Here is a 19,039-nt window from a genome sequence, read left to right as displayed (position 1 = left end):
TGCCAGTGGGGACCATTTTTACTTGTTTGAGACAATCCTTACAGCACCTTTTCCCCTTCACACACTGGCTTCTAAGTGAGATTCCTTTTCCCTATGTGCTCTGTAGTGAGGAGCATCCTGCTCCAGCAGTAGTTGTCATTGCATCTCCGCTTGTCAGTGAGGAACCTTACCTGAACCTGATTAGTTAGCAGATGATGTACTCCAGAACCTGGCCAGTTCAAAGGAGGTTGAGCCTCTGTATGAGTAGTACTTGCCAAAGCGACCCAACAAGCTTTGTGATCTGTAATAATCAACATGCGAGAGATGGCATTGTAGAGAAGTAGGTTGGCCTTGTCCTTACCCCCTTAGTCTCGCTTTTTCAGAGAGAAGAAAATGCATTTTCTGTTTAGATACTCCTAAATGTTGAATGTTGTTGCTTTGATAGTTATAAATTGCACATTTTGATCATGTGTTTTTTGTTTTAGAAACACCGATTCTGACACCCATCTCTGCTCTAAGATCCCAAGATGAGAAAGTCAGCCTCCGCGATCCAGACACTTCTACACCTGTGAAAAAGAAGAAAGGTTGGCCAAAAGGGAAAAGCCGGAAACCTATTCACTGGAAGAAACGACCATCCAGCGAGCTTCCATCAGCACCGTCCCCATTTCTTCTGACTCAAGATGAACTAGCAGAAAACTCAACTGTTTCTAAATTGGTACGTAGACCAAAGGGGCAATCAAAGGAAGATCTTCCAGAAGAAGATAATGGAGATGTATCTCCTACAAAAGAAAGTAAAGAGGAGGATTTTCCTCAAATAACAGAGGTGGTTGGAGACAGGAAAGAAGAGGAAGCTGCAGCCAGCAACGTTCAGACACAATCTCCCTTGGACAGCTGCAGCAGCAGCCCCTTGGCAGATGATCAAGAGCCTGAGGTTGAAAAAGAGGAAAAGGCAAATTTAGTTGAAGAAGAACAGAAGGCCACGGAGCCTGTAACAGAGGAAAAGCTGGAGGCATCGCTACTAACCCAACAAGAGGACCATGATGCAGATGATGAAGATGATGCTCACACAGAAAAAACACCTGTAGATGATCAGCAGTCTCCTGAAGGAGTCACAGAGGAGTCTTCTATCCACAAGTCTTTTTTAGAGAACAACCTGCAGAGCAGTAGCGAAGAAGGAAAGAGCAAGGTTGGGGAGGAACAGGATTCTGAGGAAGAGGAAACTTCCCACAATACCTCTGTTGCCTCCGAGCGTGCGCTGGGCTCTGAGGAGGAGCAGGAGGAGGAGCAGAACGATAACCAGAAATGTATTGACTTGAAAGAAATTGAAGAGCATCCTCATAGTGAGCTTGATCTGGAAACAGTGCAAGCTGTGCAGTCTCTGACGCAGGAAGAGAGCAATGAGCATGACGAGGTGTATCAGGACTGTGAGGAAACTTTAGCAGCTTGTCAGACTCTGCAGAGCTACACACAATCTGATGATGAACCTCCAATGTCCATGGTTGAAGACTGTCAAGTGTCTGAACACAACAGTCCAATTTCATCAGTCCATTCTCATCCTAGCCAGTCTGTTCGCTCTGTCAGCAGTCCCAGTGTGCCTGCTCTTGAAAGCAGTTATACACAAATCAGTCCAGACCAAGGTTCCTTGTCGGCTCCTTCTATGCAGAACATGGACACCAGCCCCATGATGGACGTGCCTTCAGTGTCTGACCACTCCCAGCAAGTAGTAGACAGTGGGTTCAGTGACTTGGGTAGCATTGAGAGCACTACAGAGAACTATGAGAATCCAAGCAGCTATGATTCCACAATGGGAGGCAGTATCTGTGGCAACAGCTCAGCACAGAGCAACTGCTCCTACGGAGGATTGTCCTCTTCCACCTCACTTACACAGAGCAACTGCGTGATAACCCAGCAAATGGCCAGCATTGGCAACAGCTGTAGCTTGATGCAGCAGGGTGGTGGCCCAACCCCTGCCACCTGCAACATCAAGTCACCTCAGAACTGTGTGGTGGAAAGGCCACCAAGTAACCATGGCCCACAGCAACCACCCCAGCAACAGCCGCAGCCCCCACCTCAGCAGCAGAAACAGCAACAACAGCAGCAGCAGCCCCCACCTCAACAGCAGCAGCCGCCCCCGCTTTCACAGTGCAGCATGACCAGTAGCTTCACTCCAGCACCTACAATCATGGAAATTCCTGAGTCTGGGAGTGGCAGTAATATCGGCATTTACCCAGGCGATTTTGGTACTGGTGGCTACTCCCAGCCTTCGGCCACGTTTAGCTTGGCCAGGCTGCAGCAGCTTACCAACACCATTATGGACACCCATGCCATGCCTTATAGTCACTCTTCTGCGGTGACATCCTATGCAACCAGCGTTCCATTGCCCTCCCAAGGCTTGGCTCAGCTCGCTCCCTCACACTGTATGACGGGGGGGCCTCAAGCACAAGCCACCATGACCCCTCCACCGACCCTCACTTCGCCCTCCATGAACCTCCTTCAGTGTAACATGTCTGCATCCAGCTTGGGCATGTCCCACACTCAGAGGCTGCAAGGCCAAATGCCTTCCAAGGGACATATTTCTATCCGTTCCAAGTCTGCACCTCTGCCCTCTGCAGTCTCGCACCAACAGCAGCTCTACGGTCGCAGCCCCCCAGGTGTAGCCATGCAAACAGGGGCTCCCCGCACTCTTGCCGTCCAGCGTGGCATGAACATGGGTGTGAACTTGATGCCAACGACCCCATACAATGTCAACTCTATGAATATGAACTCTTTGAATGCCATGAACAGCTACAGGATGTCCCAGCCCATGATCAACAGCACCTACCACAGCAATGCGTCATATGTGAACCAGACGGCACAGTATCCTATGCAGATGGGGATGATGGGTGGGCAAGCCTATAGCCAGCAGCCCATGCAGCCAAACCCCCATGGAAATATGATGTACACAGGACCTCCTCACCATAGCTACATGAACACAAGTGCGGGGCCCAAGCAGTCTTTGAATGGGCCCTATATGCGCAGATGAAGATGCAATCAAGGAACATTTTATATTGACGCGCTCCTGAGACCCCATTCCTGTCCACTTCAGATAATTGCCGTAGATTTTGTGGATATCTCGTGTCCTTAAAGAGCAATCTTTTGTTTAACTTTAATTTGTTTTTTACACAGCCTGATCTGGTATTTGTTTTTTTGTTTGTATTTTTTGGTTGTTTGGGTTTTTTTTGGTTTGTTTTGTCTTTTTTGTTTTTTAATAGCTCTCAAACATTTTTCCAGTGGGATCTGTTTTAAAAAAAAACAACAAAAACAATAGAAAATAAATGTAAAATGTGCACATAAACTTTTAATTATTAAAGAAAAACTAATAAGCCTTACTACAAAGAATACAAGGAAACAAAACAAAAAAACCCAGACAGCAGAATTTGTGTAAAATTTGAAATGTCTATTTTGTATTTAATTTTTAATTGTCTACCCTAGTTCCCCTCCACGTATTCCTTTACCAGTACCTACTCTTTGCACCCCCTACTCCAAGGTGCAGACTATGCGTTTTATTGCCCTGGCTTTTCTTTCCTACTGAGTTCAGTAGGAGGCACTTATTAAGCAATGAGAGAATGGAGCATCCCCCCCAATCCTTCCCACCCCCCAATACCCTTAAAGGGTCCCCTTTTTTAGAGCCCTGGCCCAGGAAGCAGTTTGTAAAATTGTTTGCAGAACAAAACTGCAAAGTACTTAATCAACTTAACAGAGTAAAGCTCTGTCCCAGTACAGATGTACCACACTGTATACATCCTTCCCTAAGTACAGCCCTGCCTTGTATAGCACCATGCCCAGTAATCCGTCTTCAGGTACGCTTTGACTTCCAGTCTGCTCTTCCACCTCACAGCTCGACTTTACTAAAACTCCTCTACTGAATGGCTCGGCTGTACTGCTCTGCCTTAGATCAGTTTTGCTTAACCACTGCTTGTCTCTCATTGCTGCTTCCGGCAGTGTAAAACCCACCCTTCAGTTTTGCTTTGCCACCACACATTTCTTCTTCTGTTACATATCTGCCCCACTTCATCGCTGCCCAGTAAATGTTTTCTTCCAGTGTATCTCCACTACAAGTTCATCATTTATTTTATTAGGCTTTGACTGTAGAGAAGGACCAAAACGACACAACATCAATTACTTTTTTTCTTTTACCAGAGGTGATCCTTTTCTGCACTGCTGTTCATCTCTTCTTATCCAGCTGACCCCCTTGTATACAGCAAAATATTTCTTTATCCTTCTCTCTGTTTAGCTCTGCACATATGTAGTGCGCTATTCTGAACATGTTCAGGTCTGCGTAATTGCCCACTTCTACCCAGATGTTGAGTTCCACACCTGTCTAGATCAGCCTCTTGTCCAGCTTTGCAGTTCTGTCCAGCCAATCCCTTCTACCACTTTACATCTGCCCAGTTCTGGTTTGCTGGTACATACAAGTTAACCTGCAAAGTTTTTATTTTTGGTATACTGTTAGCACTAGTCTGGAACTCGAAAAACCTTTTTAGTCTCACGTAGTGTGGTTGACATACATCCCAAAGAGTTGCACAAATGCTGCATTTCGCCAGGCTGTTCCATCAGTCTAGCCATATTTAATCACCCCCATCTCTTCATGTCCCTAGCTGCGTTTTTTTAAGCTTTGTGCAGCACTTCTATGAGAAGTGCTACCAAGTTTCATTTTTTTAAGTGGGTTATAGTATTATCTGTTATTTACAGTGCTCAGAAACATCAAAACTGTGGTAGGAAGTGAAACATAAATAAAAAATAAAGACAAGAAATACAAAATATATATAGCACAATAACACATTTCCTCAGTTTCTTTTTCCATGACACATGCAGCAAGACTCCACAACTATTAATGGTCAGTAGAGTTAAGAAAATTGTATCTAAATTACATTTTAAAATTTATGGGGTGCTTAAAAAATGAGCAATTTCCCTTCTGGGTCGTCCAGTGCCACAATATCTTCGGCCAGATTTTCCACCAGAAAGGGTCTATCATGATGACTTTAAGTGGTGTTTGATAACCTTTCATGGCAGCCAAGATTACAAATCTTGTTTTGTATTCAATAATTGAGTCCCAAGAAATAGAAAGGCATGATTTGCTTGTTTTTATTGAATCAATGGGGTAATCAATCAATCATGTACTCCCATTGGAGCCTTTTTGTGAATGTGCCTCTCTAATGGCATAAAAAGTACACAGTTCAAGGGAAAGACAAGATCTCTTGCTTTATCTGCCATTGTGTCACTACATTGGAGCCTGGAGATTAGTAATCTATCTGTCTGGCATTGGCTCTGTCATATCCAGAAGGATTCAAGATAGGTGTACCAATTTAAAAATGAATGAGACCGCTGAACAATCAAAGGCTGAAACAGAGTCCTGCTGTGGAACTTAAATGTCATCACCACTATGTTCTGTCATATCTCCAGCCCCAGTTCGGTTAGAGCTTTATCTAAGCTTTCAGACATAACTAAGGTGCTGTGGAATTGACCACGTGCATCTCAGAGCATGCAGATTACAATGCTGAAATATTTTCATGCAGCAGAAAGAGATTTGACAGATAAGCCAGGGAGGCGGAGTCTAAAATACTTTAGTGGCTCTGACTACTATAAATTGCAGTTTGATCACCTAAGAATTGCAAGACCTGTACATGTATGTTGCGGATATAATTGGTAACTTGGGACAAAGTATTCCTGCCACAGGAGAAAATGAGTCACTGAGATTTTCAGGATAATAATTCTGTGTTGTCTAGATCTGGAGTCTTCTACATTTTCTATAATAACTACTTTGTATTAAAGAAAGCCCTCCTGAGCTATTAATAATAATAGTGCTTTAATAGTGATCACATCAGATAAGATTACACTAGTGGCCGCCATTTGCAAGAATAACAGTAGTGATCACCTCAATGTATCAGGAGTGGTTGCCAGCAATAACATAAAAATGTCAATGTAAAATGCCTCAATGTGGAAAATACATAACAGCCATAGCTGCAATGGCTCCTACACCATATTATTAATAGGTTTCCTCAGGGCGGCATAAGTTAGCACTCAAATATCAACTTTAAATATATTTTGAAATTCAACCATTTTCCTTCAAACTTTCGTGTTCGAGGCATGTGTGCTGTAGATACACATGCTTTGTATACTCATGCCATCTAGTGTTGGGTCCAGATGATTGCAAGTTGTTTTTCTTCAAAGAAGTCTTTCCTAGTTAAGAGGTATGGTGACTCCTCCTTTCGGTGATAGTGCGCATGGTCTTCGACTCCATTGTTTTTTCCGCCATCAGGTTTGGACGTGTGTTGCTGCGCTCTGGTTCGAAACCGTTCTTTGTTTCTCCTTGATGCGCAACCCTCTCTACTTTGACGGTATTGTTTTTGTACGTGTTTCCCACTTCTCCGCGTATCGTTTCGGTCGCCAAATACTACTTTTGATCGAAAAGCTTTGTGGGCGGCCTTCGGGCCTAACCGCGTCGGGTCAGCTCTCCGTCGATAGAACGGACACTGTTCAAATGTTGCCCTCAGTGTCACTCAAAGTATTCGCGCACTGATTCACACAGTGTGTAACTTGTGCTTGTCTCCGGAGCACAAGGAGGAAGACTGTGACGCCTGCAAATCATTTTGATCAAAGAAAACTTTGAGATCGTCAGGCCCGACGTAGAGAAATGCACGTCAAAACATCAAAGACACACCGGACATCTTCGGTGAACATTCTGATCAAGAAGATGTGGGGCAATCGGGCGGAGGAAGAAGAAATCTTCTCCTACCTGAACTCCACCTCGGACCTCGAGATAGACTTCGATGTCGAGAAAGTTCTGCAAGGACGAGGTCACGTGAGTACCGAAGACCCCTACCCTGCCAACTTCCCCTGGAAAAAAGACAAGGCTTCGGCACCACTTCTGCCATCGGTCAAGGTCTGCACCGAGACGATGTTTCCGACGCTCCGCCAACAGGCTCAGCTCCGTAACACACTTTCAAGCCTTCCAGCTCCGTGCCTACTCACCAGAAGTCCTCTTCGGATCCGAAACCACACGGATCCATCCAGCTCGGAGCCGAAACTTTCTACGCCGAAAGCAAAACTGCCTTCGAAACCAAACTCTTCCGCTTCCAAAGAGTATCACATGTCGGCACCGAAAACACCGGCACTGAAAACAAAACATGCCTCGTCCGATCCAAATTTAGACGACGTTCCACCAAAAAAAGGATTGAAAACAAAAAGAACTCTATATTAACCTGAACACAGGTCGTACACACCCTAAACTACCTCAAAAGCACAAACTTTCAGATGAAGACATTCATTACAATATTCCTTTAAAGAGGAAATCTGTTGCCACCCGTTCTTTTCATCTACCACCGCCATCCACTCCATCTTCAGATTCTTTACAAATTACACCTCAGGATTCTCTGCAATCTCGCCATGATAATGATGATATTGATGAAGAGGGTACACATTTACCAGCAGACCCATGGTCCGATTATACTATTGATCCCCAAACAGATAACGACCCAGACCTTTACCCTGCCAAGCCATCGCCCCCAGATTAAAATGTAGCCTACCAAGAACTCATTGCCAGGGCAGCACAATATCATGGGGTGGCACTACAGAGAGAGGCATTAAATGAAGAATTTTTTTGTTCTAAACTTTAGGGTCCTCACATAGGTCGTCGCAAACACTTCCTATGCTTAAGGGCATGATGAGACACGCAGAAGACATTTTTAAGGATTCTATGCGTGCATGTATATTAACTCCTAGCGTTGATAAAAAAATATAAGGCCTCCCCAACTGTTCCAGTATTTATCAAGGAGCAGTTTCCATTAGATTCACTGTTTGTATCTATTGCTCGTAAAAGGGCTAATTCCCAAACATCTGGTTATGCTCCTCCACCCGATAAAGAGTCCAAGTTAATTGATGCTTCTGGCAAGCGCATAGCTGCTCAAGCTGCCAATCAATGGCGCATGCAAATACGCAAGGCCTTTTAGACAGATACAACAGGGCTCGCTGGGACGAAATGGAGCAACTGCTTCAATATCTTCTAGATGATCATAAAACCAGAGCCCTGGACTTAGTAAATGAAGGTAAACTAATTTCTAACTCTTCAATAAGATGTGCGTCGGATGCTTCTGATATTGAAGCTAGAGAGGTCAACACCAGCTTTCTTCTTATGAAACATGCTTGGTTAAGGATCTCTGGATTTAAGGCCGAGGTCCAACAATTCATTCTGAACACACCATTCTACAAAAAACACCTTTTTGGACCTGATGTTGATCAGGCTTGGAAAAAATGAAAAAGGACACCGAAGTCGACAAATCTATGGGGGCACTCCAGTTCCCTTCCAATACAGATTCCCTTTGTCTGTCCTTTTACAGAGCTGGCTCTAAGACCACACCCTCAGACCAAAATACATACACTTATAAGGGTAACAATCAGTCATCTCCTTCAGAGGATTCTTTCGAGAGGTTACAGATGGAACAATTCTAAGGGAAGAGGAAAAGGCAGTACGCCCGTAATTCCCCTTCCCCTAATAAACAGTGACTTCCCCCCCGACTATTCCACACCTGTTGGGGGAAGACTGCAACAATTCCTCCCCATTTGGCAGTCCATAACTACAGACAAATGGATTGGAATTATCCAATATGTTTATTGCCTGGAGTTTACTAACGAGCCTCCAAACATGCCACCTCGCTCCCACAAACTGTCTGCACAACACTTGCACTTGCTCCAATAGGAAGTGCAATTCCTCTGACTAAAAGGAGCTATAGAACTAGTTCCAATATAATACCAAGGTACAGGGGTTTATTCTCTGTATTTTCTCATTCCCAAAAAGGACAATCCCTTAAGACCTATTCTGGATCTCACACAGTTAAACCAATATGTTCTGTCAGAACACTTTCACATGGTAACCCTTCAGCACATACTTCTGCTTTTACAAAAAGCAGATTTTATGTCTACTCTTGACCTAAAAGACGCATCTTTCCATGTTCCAATTCACCCAGCACATCGCAAATACCTGAAATTTGTGATAGCAGGCAAGCATTATCAATTCAAGGTACTTCCATTTGGAGTGACAACAGCACCCAGAGTATTTACCAAATGCCTTGCAGTAGTCGCAGCTCATCTCAGAAGACAAAGTCCACGTCTTCCCATACCTAGACGACTGGCTCATCAAATCCAGCACTTACCAAACCTGTCTGCGACATACTCAAATGACAATAAACCTACTTCATCAACTGGGTTTTACAGTCCATGCACAAAAATCTCATCTGCGTCCTTTGCAGATGCAATCATACCTAGGAACCACTCTAAACAGTCAAAGCTCTAGCTTCTCCCAATGTAGCCAGAATTCACAACATTCAGGATACAGTACAAGAATTTCAACCCAACCAAGCCTTACCAGCCAAAGTGATCATGCAACTTCTGGTAATGATGGCGTCTTGCATCGCAATTATACTCCATGCAAGACTTCATATGCGTCCCTTACAAGAGTGCTTAGCACGCCGGTGGAATCAATTGAAGGGTCAGTTAACCGATCTAGTGCTGGTAGACGGCCGTACACATCGCTCTCTGCATTGGTGGAACCCACAAAATGTATCAAAAAGACGGCCTTGCATCAACTCTGTTCCACAGGTGGTGGTGCTCACAGCATACGCATCTCTTAACAGGTTGGGGTGCTCATCTCCAAAGATATACCATACAAGGTCTGTGGAGCAACAAGCACAAACATCTACAAAGAAACGTTCTAGAGCTTCTAGTGATTTTTCTTGCGCTCAAACTTTTCAAACTCGCCTACTAGGTAAAACTGTCCTGATCCGAACAGACAACATCACAGCAATGTATTATGTACAAAAACAGGGAGGAACACACACTCTCCAATTGTCACTACTTGCTGAGACCATTTGGAAATGGGCAATTCATCACAGGATTTATCTCCTGGCAGAACATCTCCCAGGAGTCAACAATCAAATTGCCAATCTCCTCAGCAGAAGAAGACACCAAGTTCACGAGTGGGATATTCATTCCCAAGTTCTCCTTCCATACTTTCAACTATGGGGGTTCCCTCAACTAGACTTGTTCGCCTCAGCTGAAAATGCAAAATGCCCAAACTTCAGCTCCAGGTTCCCACACCCGCTTTCAAAGGGCAATGCCCTATGGATGAACTGTTCAGGAATATTTGCCCATGCTTTTCCACCTCCCACTCATTCCATCTGTGGTTCGGAAGCTCAGACAAACATCTCACACTGATTCTAGTAGTGCCCACATGGGATCGTCAACAATGGTGCACTACCCAGTTGGCGATGTCACTAGTTTCACATCAAAAGCTGTACCTCACCTCCAGCCCTCTCACTCAGAACCATGGAGAATTCAGACATCCAAATCCCAAAGAACTGAATTTAGCGATTTGACTCCTGAAATCATAGAGTTTGGCTTCTTAAATTTACCACCAGACTATGAATATTCTAAAAGATGCAAGAAAACGGATCCCTAGGGCTTGCTATGCAACAAAGTGCAAAAGGTTTGCTATATACTGAAATAACAACAACAACATACACCCTCTGGATGATTTCATGGGAGGCTTAAAAAGAGTAATACCAGCAAAGATTCCTCCTATCGCTGTATGGAATCTCAACAATGTCCTTACAAGACTCACAGGACTACCCTTTGAACCATTGTATAGGTGTCCTTTAACGTTTCTCTCATGGAAAGTTGCTTTCCTCATCACAATCACCTTATTAAGGAGAGTTGGTGAGCTACAGGCATTAACATTAGAAGAACCCTTTTGTCAGCTACACAAGGATAGGGTAGTTCTCCGTACCAACCCTAAATTCCTCCCCAAAGTGGTTTCTGCTTTTCATATCAACCAATCAGTTGAGTTACCTGTGTTTGTTCAACCAGATTCAATAGCAGAACGCGCTCTTCACACACTTGATGTTAAAAGAACCTTATTGTACTACATAGATTGGACAAAGGACTTTCACAAAACAAAACAACTGTTTGTTGCATTTGCTCTACCTCACAAAGGCAATCCCATCTCTCAATCTGGTATTGCAAGATGGATCATTAAATGCATTCAAACATGCTACGCTAAAGCCAAAAGAACTTTATCCATACCCCCTAAGCGCATTCTGCTCGCTAAATAGGGGCTTCTATGGCCTTTTTAGGTAACATTCCTCTAGCTGACATATGTAAGGCAGCCACACGGTCTACACCACACACATTTACCAAACACTATTGTGTAGATGTGTTAGCATGTCAACAAGCTAATGTAGGCCAGGCAGTAGTTAAAGCACTATTTCAAACTACTGCAATATTTACAAGTTAGCCATCGCTTTTGAGTATACTGCTTTATAGTCTATGCAAAGCATGGTTATCTACAGCACACATGCCTCAAACGTATAATGTTACTTACCCAGTAAGCATCTGCTCTAGGCATGTAGAGCTGTAGATTCACATGCGCCACCGGCCTCCCCGGGTACTTGTAGTTGTTGCAGTTTTCTTGTTATATACTCGTATGTATGGACATCTCTATACTACACTCAATTATTCCATTCTCACCCTCTGCGGGAAAACAATCTAACAATGGAATCGATCACCATGCGCACTATCACCGAAAAGAGGAGTCACCTTACCTTGTGACTAGGAAAGACTTCTTCTGAGAAAAACAACTTGCAAACATCCGGACCCAACACTAGATGGCAGGAGTATGCAAAGCATGTGAATCTACAGCTCTACAGGCCAAGAACAGATGCTTACTGGGTAAGTAACATTATCCTTATGAGTTCTGAAAATACACAAATCTTTCTCTCGAATACACACGTTCCAATGTTGGTATACTTTAATTGACCAAACAAAAGCTTCTAATTTAGGAGGCTGGGCTGCACACAAGAGAGCTACTTACATGTAGCTGGTGAGCTACCAGTGGATCACAAGCTACTTGTTGGAGAAGACTGGTCTAGATAAAAAGAGCACACTCGTTAGATCTCTGGTTAGACCTTGGACAATGTCAGTGTTAGTTGGAAGCAATTCATGACTGTGGCTGTCATTTTTTGTTTGTTTAGATTTCCAGTCAGGTTTTGGATAGTGTTCGGAACCGTAAATGGTATTTGGGAATTGAGAACCGAAGTCAAAGAGCTCAACTTTTGGTCTGTCTCAAACCTATTTTACACCAAATAGAAACATTGGTTAGTAGTATCTACCCCTGAGCCGCATTAAAAAATGGTAGCACAATGCAAATTCTGGGCCTGCGATACAGGACACCAACCGGAACTCAGCATGAGGCCCTTTAAGGAGATTCTGGAAGATCTTGAGTTTCTTTTTGAAGTAGTAGAGAATAACTTTACGCCACTGGAATTGAAAAAAAGAAAATACCAGAAGGAATACACTTGTCTATTTAAGAGTTATTTCCCAAATTGTCCACCTTGCTCAACGATACTACATGCAAAGTTTCAGAACTTTTCAGTAGAATAACAAGGATTAATACAAAAAAAGCTGAAAAAATGTTTTTCTAGACAAATGTAATGCAGGACATTAAATGGAACGAATTAGGGCCGTTATTTGATGTCTGTGGTCTCAATAAATATTTGCAGATAGAAAATGAAGGATGGTGACCTTGTCGCCAATCCTGTGAACAATTCCAAGATAAGATAGGATAATTTTACTAGAATTATAAGACACAAATTTTCCTAGTCCAATCATTTATGTGCAAGAGCTGCCTAAGATTTGTGGTTCGGGTTTATTTCCTTTCCAGCCTTTTGATGGCTTACACTCCTAAAGGTGTTGTGTGATGACCGACTCATAGAAGCAGTCAAGGAGAAGTTATATTTACCCCTTAAACATGCTGTAAGTTTTCCATTCATTTTTGCAAAGTCCAGTTTATCCTGACAGGAAAGATCAACTCTATATTTAACAATTTATTTACTTCAACTATATACATCACCCCCTCAAGGAAGTTTTCGAAACCACAAGTATTGGTTCTCTTCTGTTGTAAAAGGGAGTCACTATTGGTGGAATACTTAGTCACCAGCAAGGTTTGGGATCAGATGAATGTAGTCATCGTATATATCTCAGTAGTGTCAGAATTCAGGAAATTTGACAGAAAAGGCATCAGTTTTTTCATACAATGTGATCTAAAATCTTCAGTCGCTGAGCGGAAGAAGAGAATTGTTCAGACATGTCATCAAATGCTTCTGGTAATTTTTGCTCCCCACCCTCATTGGACAGGGAGCTCATTAAAAAGACCTTACAGCTGGTGCACATTGGCTAGATAAAAAGGCACTCATCCACATACATTTTCAAAATTTCAGTCAAATGTATTTGGCTTCAATATCACCTCATATTTACGCAGGCATGTTTTAGTGCTGGCAGACAAAGTGCAGAGATTTGAATAAACAACATTATACAAAGGAGCAATAAAATAATTTTTCTGTCTGACTCCTGAACACATATCAATAAATGTTGCCAGTTTAACTGGATAAAGTAACTTGCAGGAGAACGCTCTTAATTAAAAACCACCTTCAATGGTTGGTGTCTGGAGATTGCAGGTTACAGCCTGTGGATAAGTATATTGCGGCAAGTGTCTTTGCTACTCACAGCAATGGTAAATGAACCCAGTTTTGCTCCAGGGGATTTGTTAGGAATGACGCACTGAGTATGGAAGTAGGAGTGCATTTCTGATATAATAAATGCTCAGGCTTTTCTCACGTATTCCGTTTCTTCTAATAGTGTTAAAAAGGCTGAGAAAATTCAGTATGACCATGAGTTCAATAGAGTTGAATTTGCTGTAAAATGAGTTTTCCTCCCCTTTGTCAACAGTAATCGACAACACGCTTGACTCCTGAGATTTTCAGATTGCACTGTCACAACCCATCTGAATAAGTCCTAGATATCTTGGGAGCTATATGATGGAGTAGTAGATCTTAGCATGGTCAACATTTTTAGGCAATTATTGTTGGTGAAACCTGAAAGACGTTACTACGTTCTTATGTTTTTTACACTCAATATTGAAATTTGCCCCTTCTCTGCCCAAGGAAAGGCCTTTAGGTGTAGATAAATAGAAGCCGAGCTCCTTTCACATTTTTTATTAAAAGGAAGAAAAGAAAGTCACTTTGAGTGAACTACAAGCCATGGTGGTTGATTTACTTTATACAGTGTTAAAGGACAAAGTAGTGCTTCATATGAAGCCTTTATTCTTACCGAAGGTTATTCGGTATAAATCAGTGTGTCCATGTCAGTGCACGTTTTACTACTTCCCATTAAAGGTAGAGTGATGACTATGATTCTAAGCCTAAATTGGTATGTGTCAGAATATTGAGGATATAAATGTTCCTGAATTTTCTGGCCAAAATATCAACTACCAGAATATTGTTATGGTAAATATAGATTTACTATTCTTAATTCCACATTTACAAACCTTAAAGACCTATCTATTTACACATACATAAAGACAAATACATACATGTGGAATTATTAATAGTAAATCTGTATCCACCTGTATATACTTACATTAACAATAGTCTGGTAGCTGGTATTTTTGCCACAGTATTTTGGTAGGTCAATATTAAAATCTCAGTGTTCTGGTGATAAACCCCTGCCAGGGTTTTGATTGAGATATATATATATATATATATTCTCATCATAGTGCATAATCCATTGAATTATTGCATCCAATGAGGCAGCAAACAAAGCCCCCCTCCACATGGGTATTGTTTGCTCATTCCACCTGGGAATGGACTACTACAATCTCATGTCTGACAATGACATTTCTGAGTGTTCCCATTCAGGAAATCACCTACTTGGTAATTGTTGCATACTTTGCAAAAACATTTGTCTTAATGTTATTTTAAGGTTACTTGTTTTCTTCTGTGTATACATTATCACCTGCCTGCCTCAAGTTACCCAAGGGTGCCCCAAGCCCCTCTCTTGCAGGTAGTTTATAAGGAACCTAGGCATTGTATATAGTGGACACATAAATAGCATTTTATGCCATTGCTTCCTCTCAGCGGTGTATGACATCCGTTGTAAGCCCTGGGGCATATATGATGCGTTTGCCCCATAAGAGTATGTAAAACATTTCTTGACTCATAGCTAAGAAAACAAATATTTCAGTAGTACCTTTGCTGAAAAGAAAGTAGCCTCTCTGCACTTTAGCCCAGCTCTTACCCTTATCTAGCTCCCTCTTTGCCAGTCCACCTCCATCCAGTGTCCAGCCCCACTACGATGCCTTGTCCTTCTTCTGTCCTTGTTCTTTATCTACTCTGTTTCACATTACTGTGTGACCTCGGGCTCCACTTTCCCCCTTCCCATTTACCTATTATAATTGACTTCCTTCTCCTCTTCACATTGTTTTTGTTGCTTGAGTTTAATTTCCCTTCACTCTAATCGAGGCATTTGGGTATGGTGGTTCGAGTCCCTCTGTGTGTTTTTGTGTGCAGAGTTGCACGGTTGTAACCTGTGTGCGGTTTGTGGACACAGACACCTAAGGTTTTGCACTCTTGAAACCCAACTAGAAGGGCAAATGTCATCAGCCTGAACAGTGGTGCATTGCTTCTAGCAGTAGAGCCTCTTTCGCCAGCTAACCTCAGTGCCACCTGGGGGGACATCTGACAGTGTCCAGATCTAGTAGCACACTTTATCCACAACCACTCGAAGATCTACATTTTATTCAGTTGCACCTTTTTTGTTAAGCCCTATTCCTATTTTGCTTCTTCCAACAGTACACACCAATAAAATGTTCTCTTTCTGGTGTCAGCAAGAAATCCTTTCAATTTGTGTTTGTAGTAAAGCTTTAGGGCTGTTTTCTGCTTTACTTCCTTCAAGATTGAAAACTATGATGGCATCCCCTCAGCAGGAATTTGAAAGGAAAGCAAACTTAGACCTCCTGGCACTTTTTCGTCCTTCAGGATGCTTTTCTAATAAACAGGGCACTTTGAATGACTTGAAGGTGTTCTTAACATACTGGAGCAACATCAGTGATATGCTTACTTCAGCAGCATTTGCACGCATTCAACAAAAGCATTCCTTCAGAAAAATTCCTGAAAAAGATGTGTTCCTTTAAATTAAGCTGATTGCATCTGTAGGGAGGATGAACTAGGTTTGAAAGGACTCCACTTGGGAATTAGTTATATTCATTGAGGATAGTTAGTCCAAATAAAGTGTGTTTTGCCATGGTCCCAGGCGGAGTTTCCATTCTTGAATATATATTTTCATGGGGGGGAGGGGCATTATGTATTTGGTTCACCTATCCATCTCTTGCATGTGAGATTCAACAGTTGGCCTTGGTATTCCTGTGAAACCACACATTATCCTACCTATTAATCTTGAAAGCTCACCTGCTCATCCTATTCGCAAGATATTGTCCATCCAGTGCCTCCAAGAGTTCACTTGTTCACCCCATACCTGCGAGGGATCACCTTGAGCTCAGCCTATGCTTCTAAGAGCTTAGATCAGTCTTTCCTATGCTTGTGACATCTCCTCAACCTATGCTTGTGACATCTCATCAACCTATCCCATGCTTCAGAACTCGTCTGCTCAGTCCATATTTGTGAGAATTATCCTGTACAGTCTGTGTTCATGAGAATATATCTTTATCCCATCGTATCCCTATAGTATCTTATATTTAGTCAGCCCTATGCCTCTCAGATTTCATTTGCGGGTCCGTTGGCTGTAGGCGCTCACTGGCTTATCCTTTGCCAGATGTTTTAAGTGCATTTAATGCCTATTCTGAACGTTTTGAGTGGTCAATTTCCAGTCCATATCTGTGATTGGTCAGTTGTCTCTCTTTTTCATGCAAGGGCGTCCTCACTGTCTTCAATTTTAATGAAGGTTCTCTTGAAACCTGTTCAATGGCTATGAACACTTTTTCTAGTTGTCATGTTGAGAATTATTTACCAGTTTCACTTTTAACTCCCGTTTCATGCTTTGTTACTGTGAGAGTTGACCCAATTGGCTTAATCACAGTTCTTCTATCTTTAATGTTCCTGTTTGACGTCAGAAACGTCTTTGGTGAAGTACCTTGTTTCATTGATATAATGCATGTGGATCCCTCTAGCTGTTGTTGTTAGTAAGGGAGTTCCACTGTATAAACCTCTGTAACAGCAATCTTTCCATTGAGGAACTGTTAAAAAGATAAAGTAATCTGGAAATCTGAGGCAGTCCATCTCGCCTAAAGCACAGAGCCAAAATATCCATGTCATTGTTGTTTGTGAGAAGAGCGGCAGGAATACATTGTGCTGAATGTTATTGGGCACCTGTTATGTTCATTCAAGGTGTAGCTGTTGTTTCATTGGCATTTCTGGCCCCCAGGCCAAGGTGGTTGGTTAGTCCAGAATACTCCTGGAGAAAGGGCACAGGACGTGGTACAATGCCAGACAAATGTCACCAGAGATTCTGGTAAATGGTCCACAGCAATGTGTAAAACTGTTGCTTGGGTTGATTTTATGGCAGCATAGCTAGATCAAAGCTTTTCTCCAGTGTAAAGAAAGCAAGATACCTTTGCCTAAGCCTCAGTGAAATTTGGGCATTTCATTACGTCTTCCTCAGTAAGATGTAACTTAGCATTTTGAAAAGGTCATAACACAGCTCTGCATAATGGAATTGATAATTGCTGTCCCAGTTTTGAGGTTCCAGATGAGGAAATATGTTGACAAAGGACTCGGGCAATCCAGTATTCTACATTTGGTGATGCAGACTCATTATCCTTGCAGCCATCACAATTCATCCTGGATCTGCTCATTTATGTTCATATTATGCCACACATCAGTGTTCAGTCTGTGGAGGTTTTCAGGTTTTGGTTGTAATCCTAGTGATGCGTACACGTTTAGACGTGACGCTCATAGGTTTGTCCACGGGTGAACTTTACTTATTTGCCCAGGTGTGCTAGGTTAAGCCCAGTAGTTTGTTTCCACATTTTGATCAGAGGGATAAAGATACTGCCTGTATTTGAATTATGAACCCAGAAATGTGACAAAATCTGAATAGGAATGCCTTAGATGTTTTCAAGTTTGGATGGAAAGCTGATGAAAGCGTCCATGGCTGCAGAGAAAGCATATTATCCAAAATGGATAACTGATTACGCCATTGAGTCCTTTGAAGTTAGGTCCTAGGACAAGCCTTTGTTGTAGGAATTATATCCCTAAGCCTGAAGCCTGTCCCATGTAGGTGTGCCTTAAAAGGTGCACTTTTTGTTAGAATGCAGTCTGTAGGCAAAGGTGTGTTTTGAAGGAAGTCATTGGAATGGGTATCTATTAATGGAATTAATGCTCTGAAGCGTAGACTCTGCAGATGAGTGTTGAAGCAGGCATCCCGTATCAGAATGAGTGCTTGAGGGGCAGAGGTGGGCCTGTGCTGGTACAATCGGGCTTACAGTTATATCATTATCCCTAAAAGAAGCTCTTTGCTGCAGCCTTTAAAACCAGAATGAGAACAATTACTGTATTCTATGTTACTGCTGAAAATGGCGGCTGTTTTCCGTTTTTATTGCCCGCTCATGGAGTGTTTTTTTTCTGTAGTGGAATAGGGGCTTTTACTGTTTTCTTTATTAACTGTTGGAATGCAGGTCTTGTTTTTGGTTTTCTTAGTATGCTGGTGGAATGTCTGGATCTCTTCCTTTGCTGGTTTGGAATTTTATGGTAATTTTTATTATACTGAAGCAGCTTTCTTTTTTGGAAAGTAGCACTCCTTTGCAATGATAGCATTATTGTAGAAAACTTTTTTTCTATGTTGTGAAAATGAATTTATCCAACACATTAACATGGGTAATAATCATTTTTCACTTCTCTTTGAAAAAGGAAATTGTATTTTTAGCAGCCTAACTTAATCTCAAAAGAAATTACAAACTCACCTGTGGCGACTTTGATGCATTTTGAAATAGGATTTCATTTCTTTTCATTCCATCTTGAACTTTTTTATATCTTTGCTGTAGAATATTAAAATCTAATTTGCAAAAGCTGAAGTTGTGCTGTGGCCGATGGCGGCACGCGGATCCTAGGGCACCTTTAGAGCTGCACATACAGATATCTCTCCTTGTCTCTTTTTTGTAACTTCTTTGTAAATTGTTGAC

General features: G+C 42.2%; 1 protein-coding gene across 1 annotated transcript in view; it reads left to right on the top strand.

Moving 5' to 3' along the window:
- The window catches only part of KAT6A (lysine acetyltransferase 6A), a 1,365,605-nt gene extending 1,360,812 nt beyond the window's left edge, over nt 1-4,793 (top strand). The window contains exon 17 of the mRNA XM_085634070.1: nt 465-4,793. Within this exon, the coding sequence (XP_085490196.1) occupies nt 465-3,001 (2,537 nt within the window). The 3' untranslated portion in view covers nt 3,002-4,793. The remainder of the gene's footprint in view (nt 1-464) is intronic.
- Nucleotides 4,794-19,039: the final 14,246 nt, after the last annotated feature.

The sequence above is a fragment of the Triturus cristatus genome, chromosome 11 (genome assembly GCF_964204655.1).
Source record: "Triturus cristatus chromosome 11, aTriCri1.1, whole genome shotgun sequence".
Taxonomy (NCBI): domain Eukaryota; kingdom Metazoa; phylum Chordata; class Amphibia; order Caudata; family Salamandridae; genus Triturus; species Triturus cristatus.
This window is presented reverse-complemented; position numbering and strand designations above follow the sequence as displayed.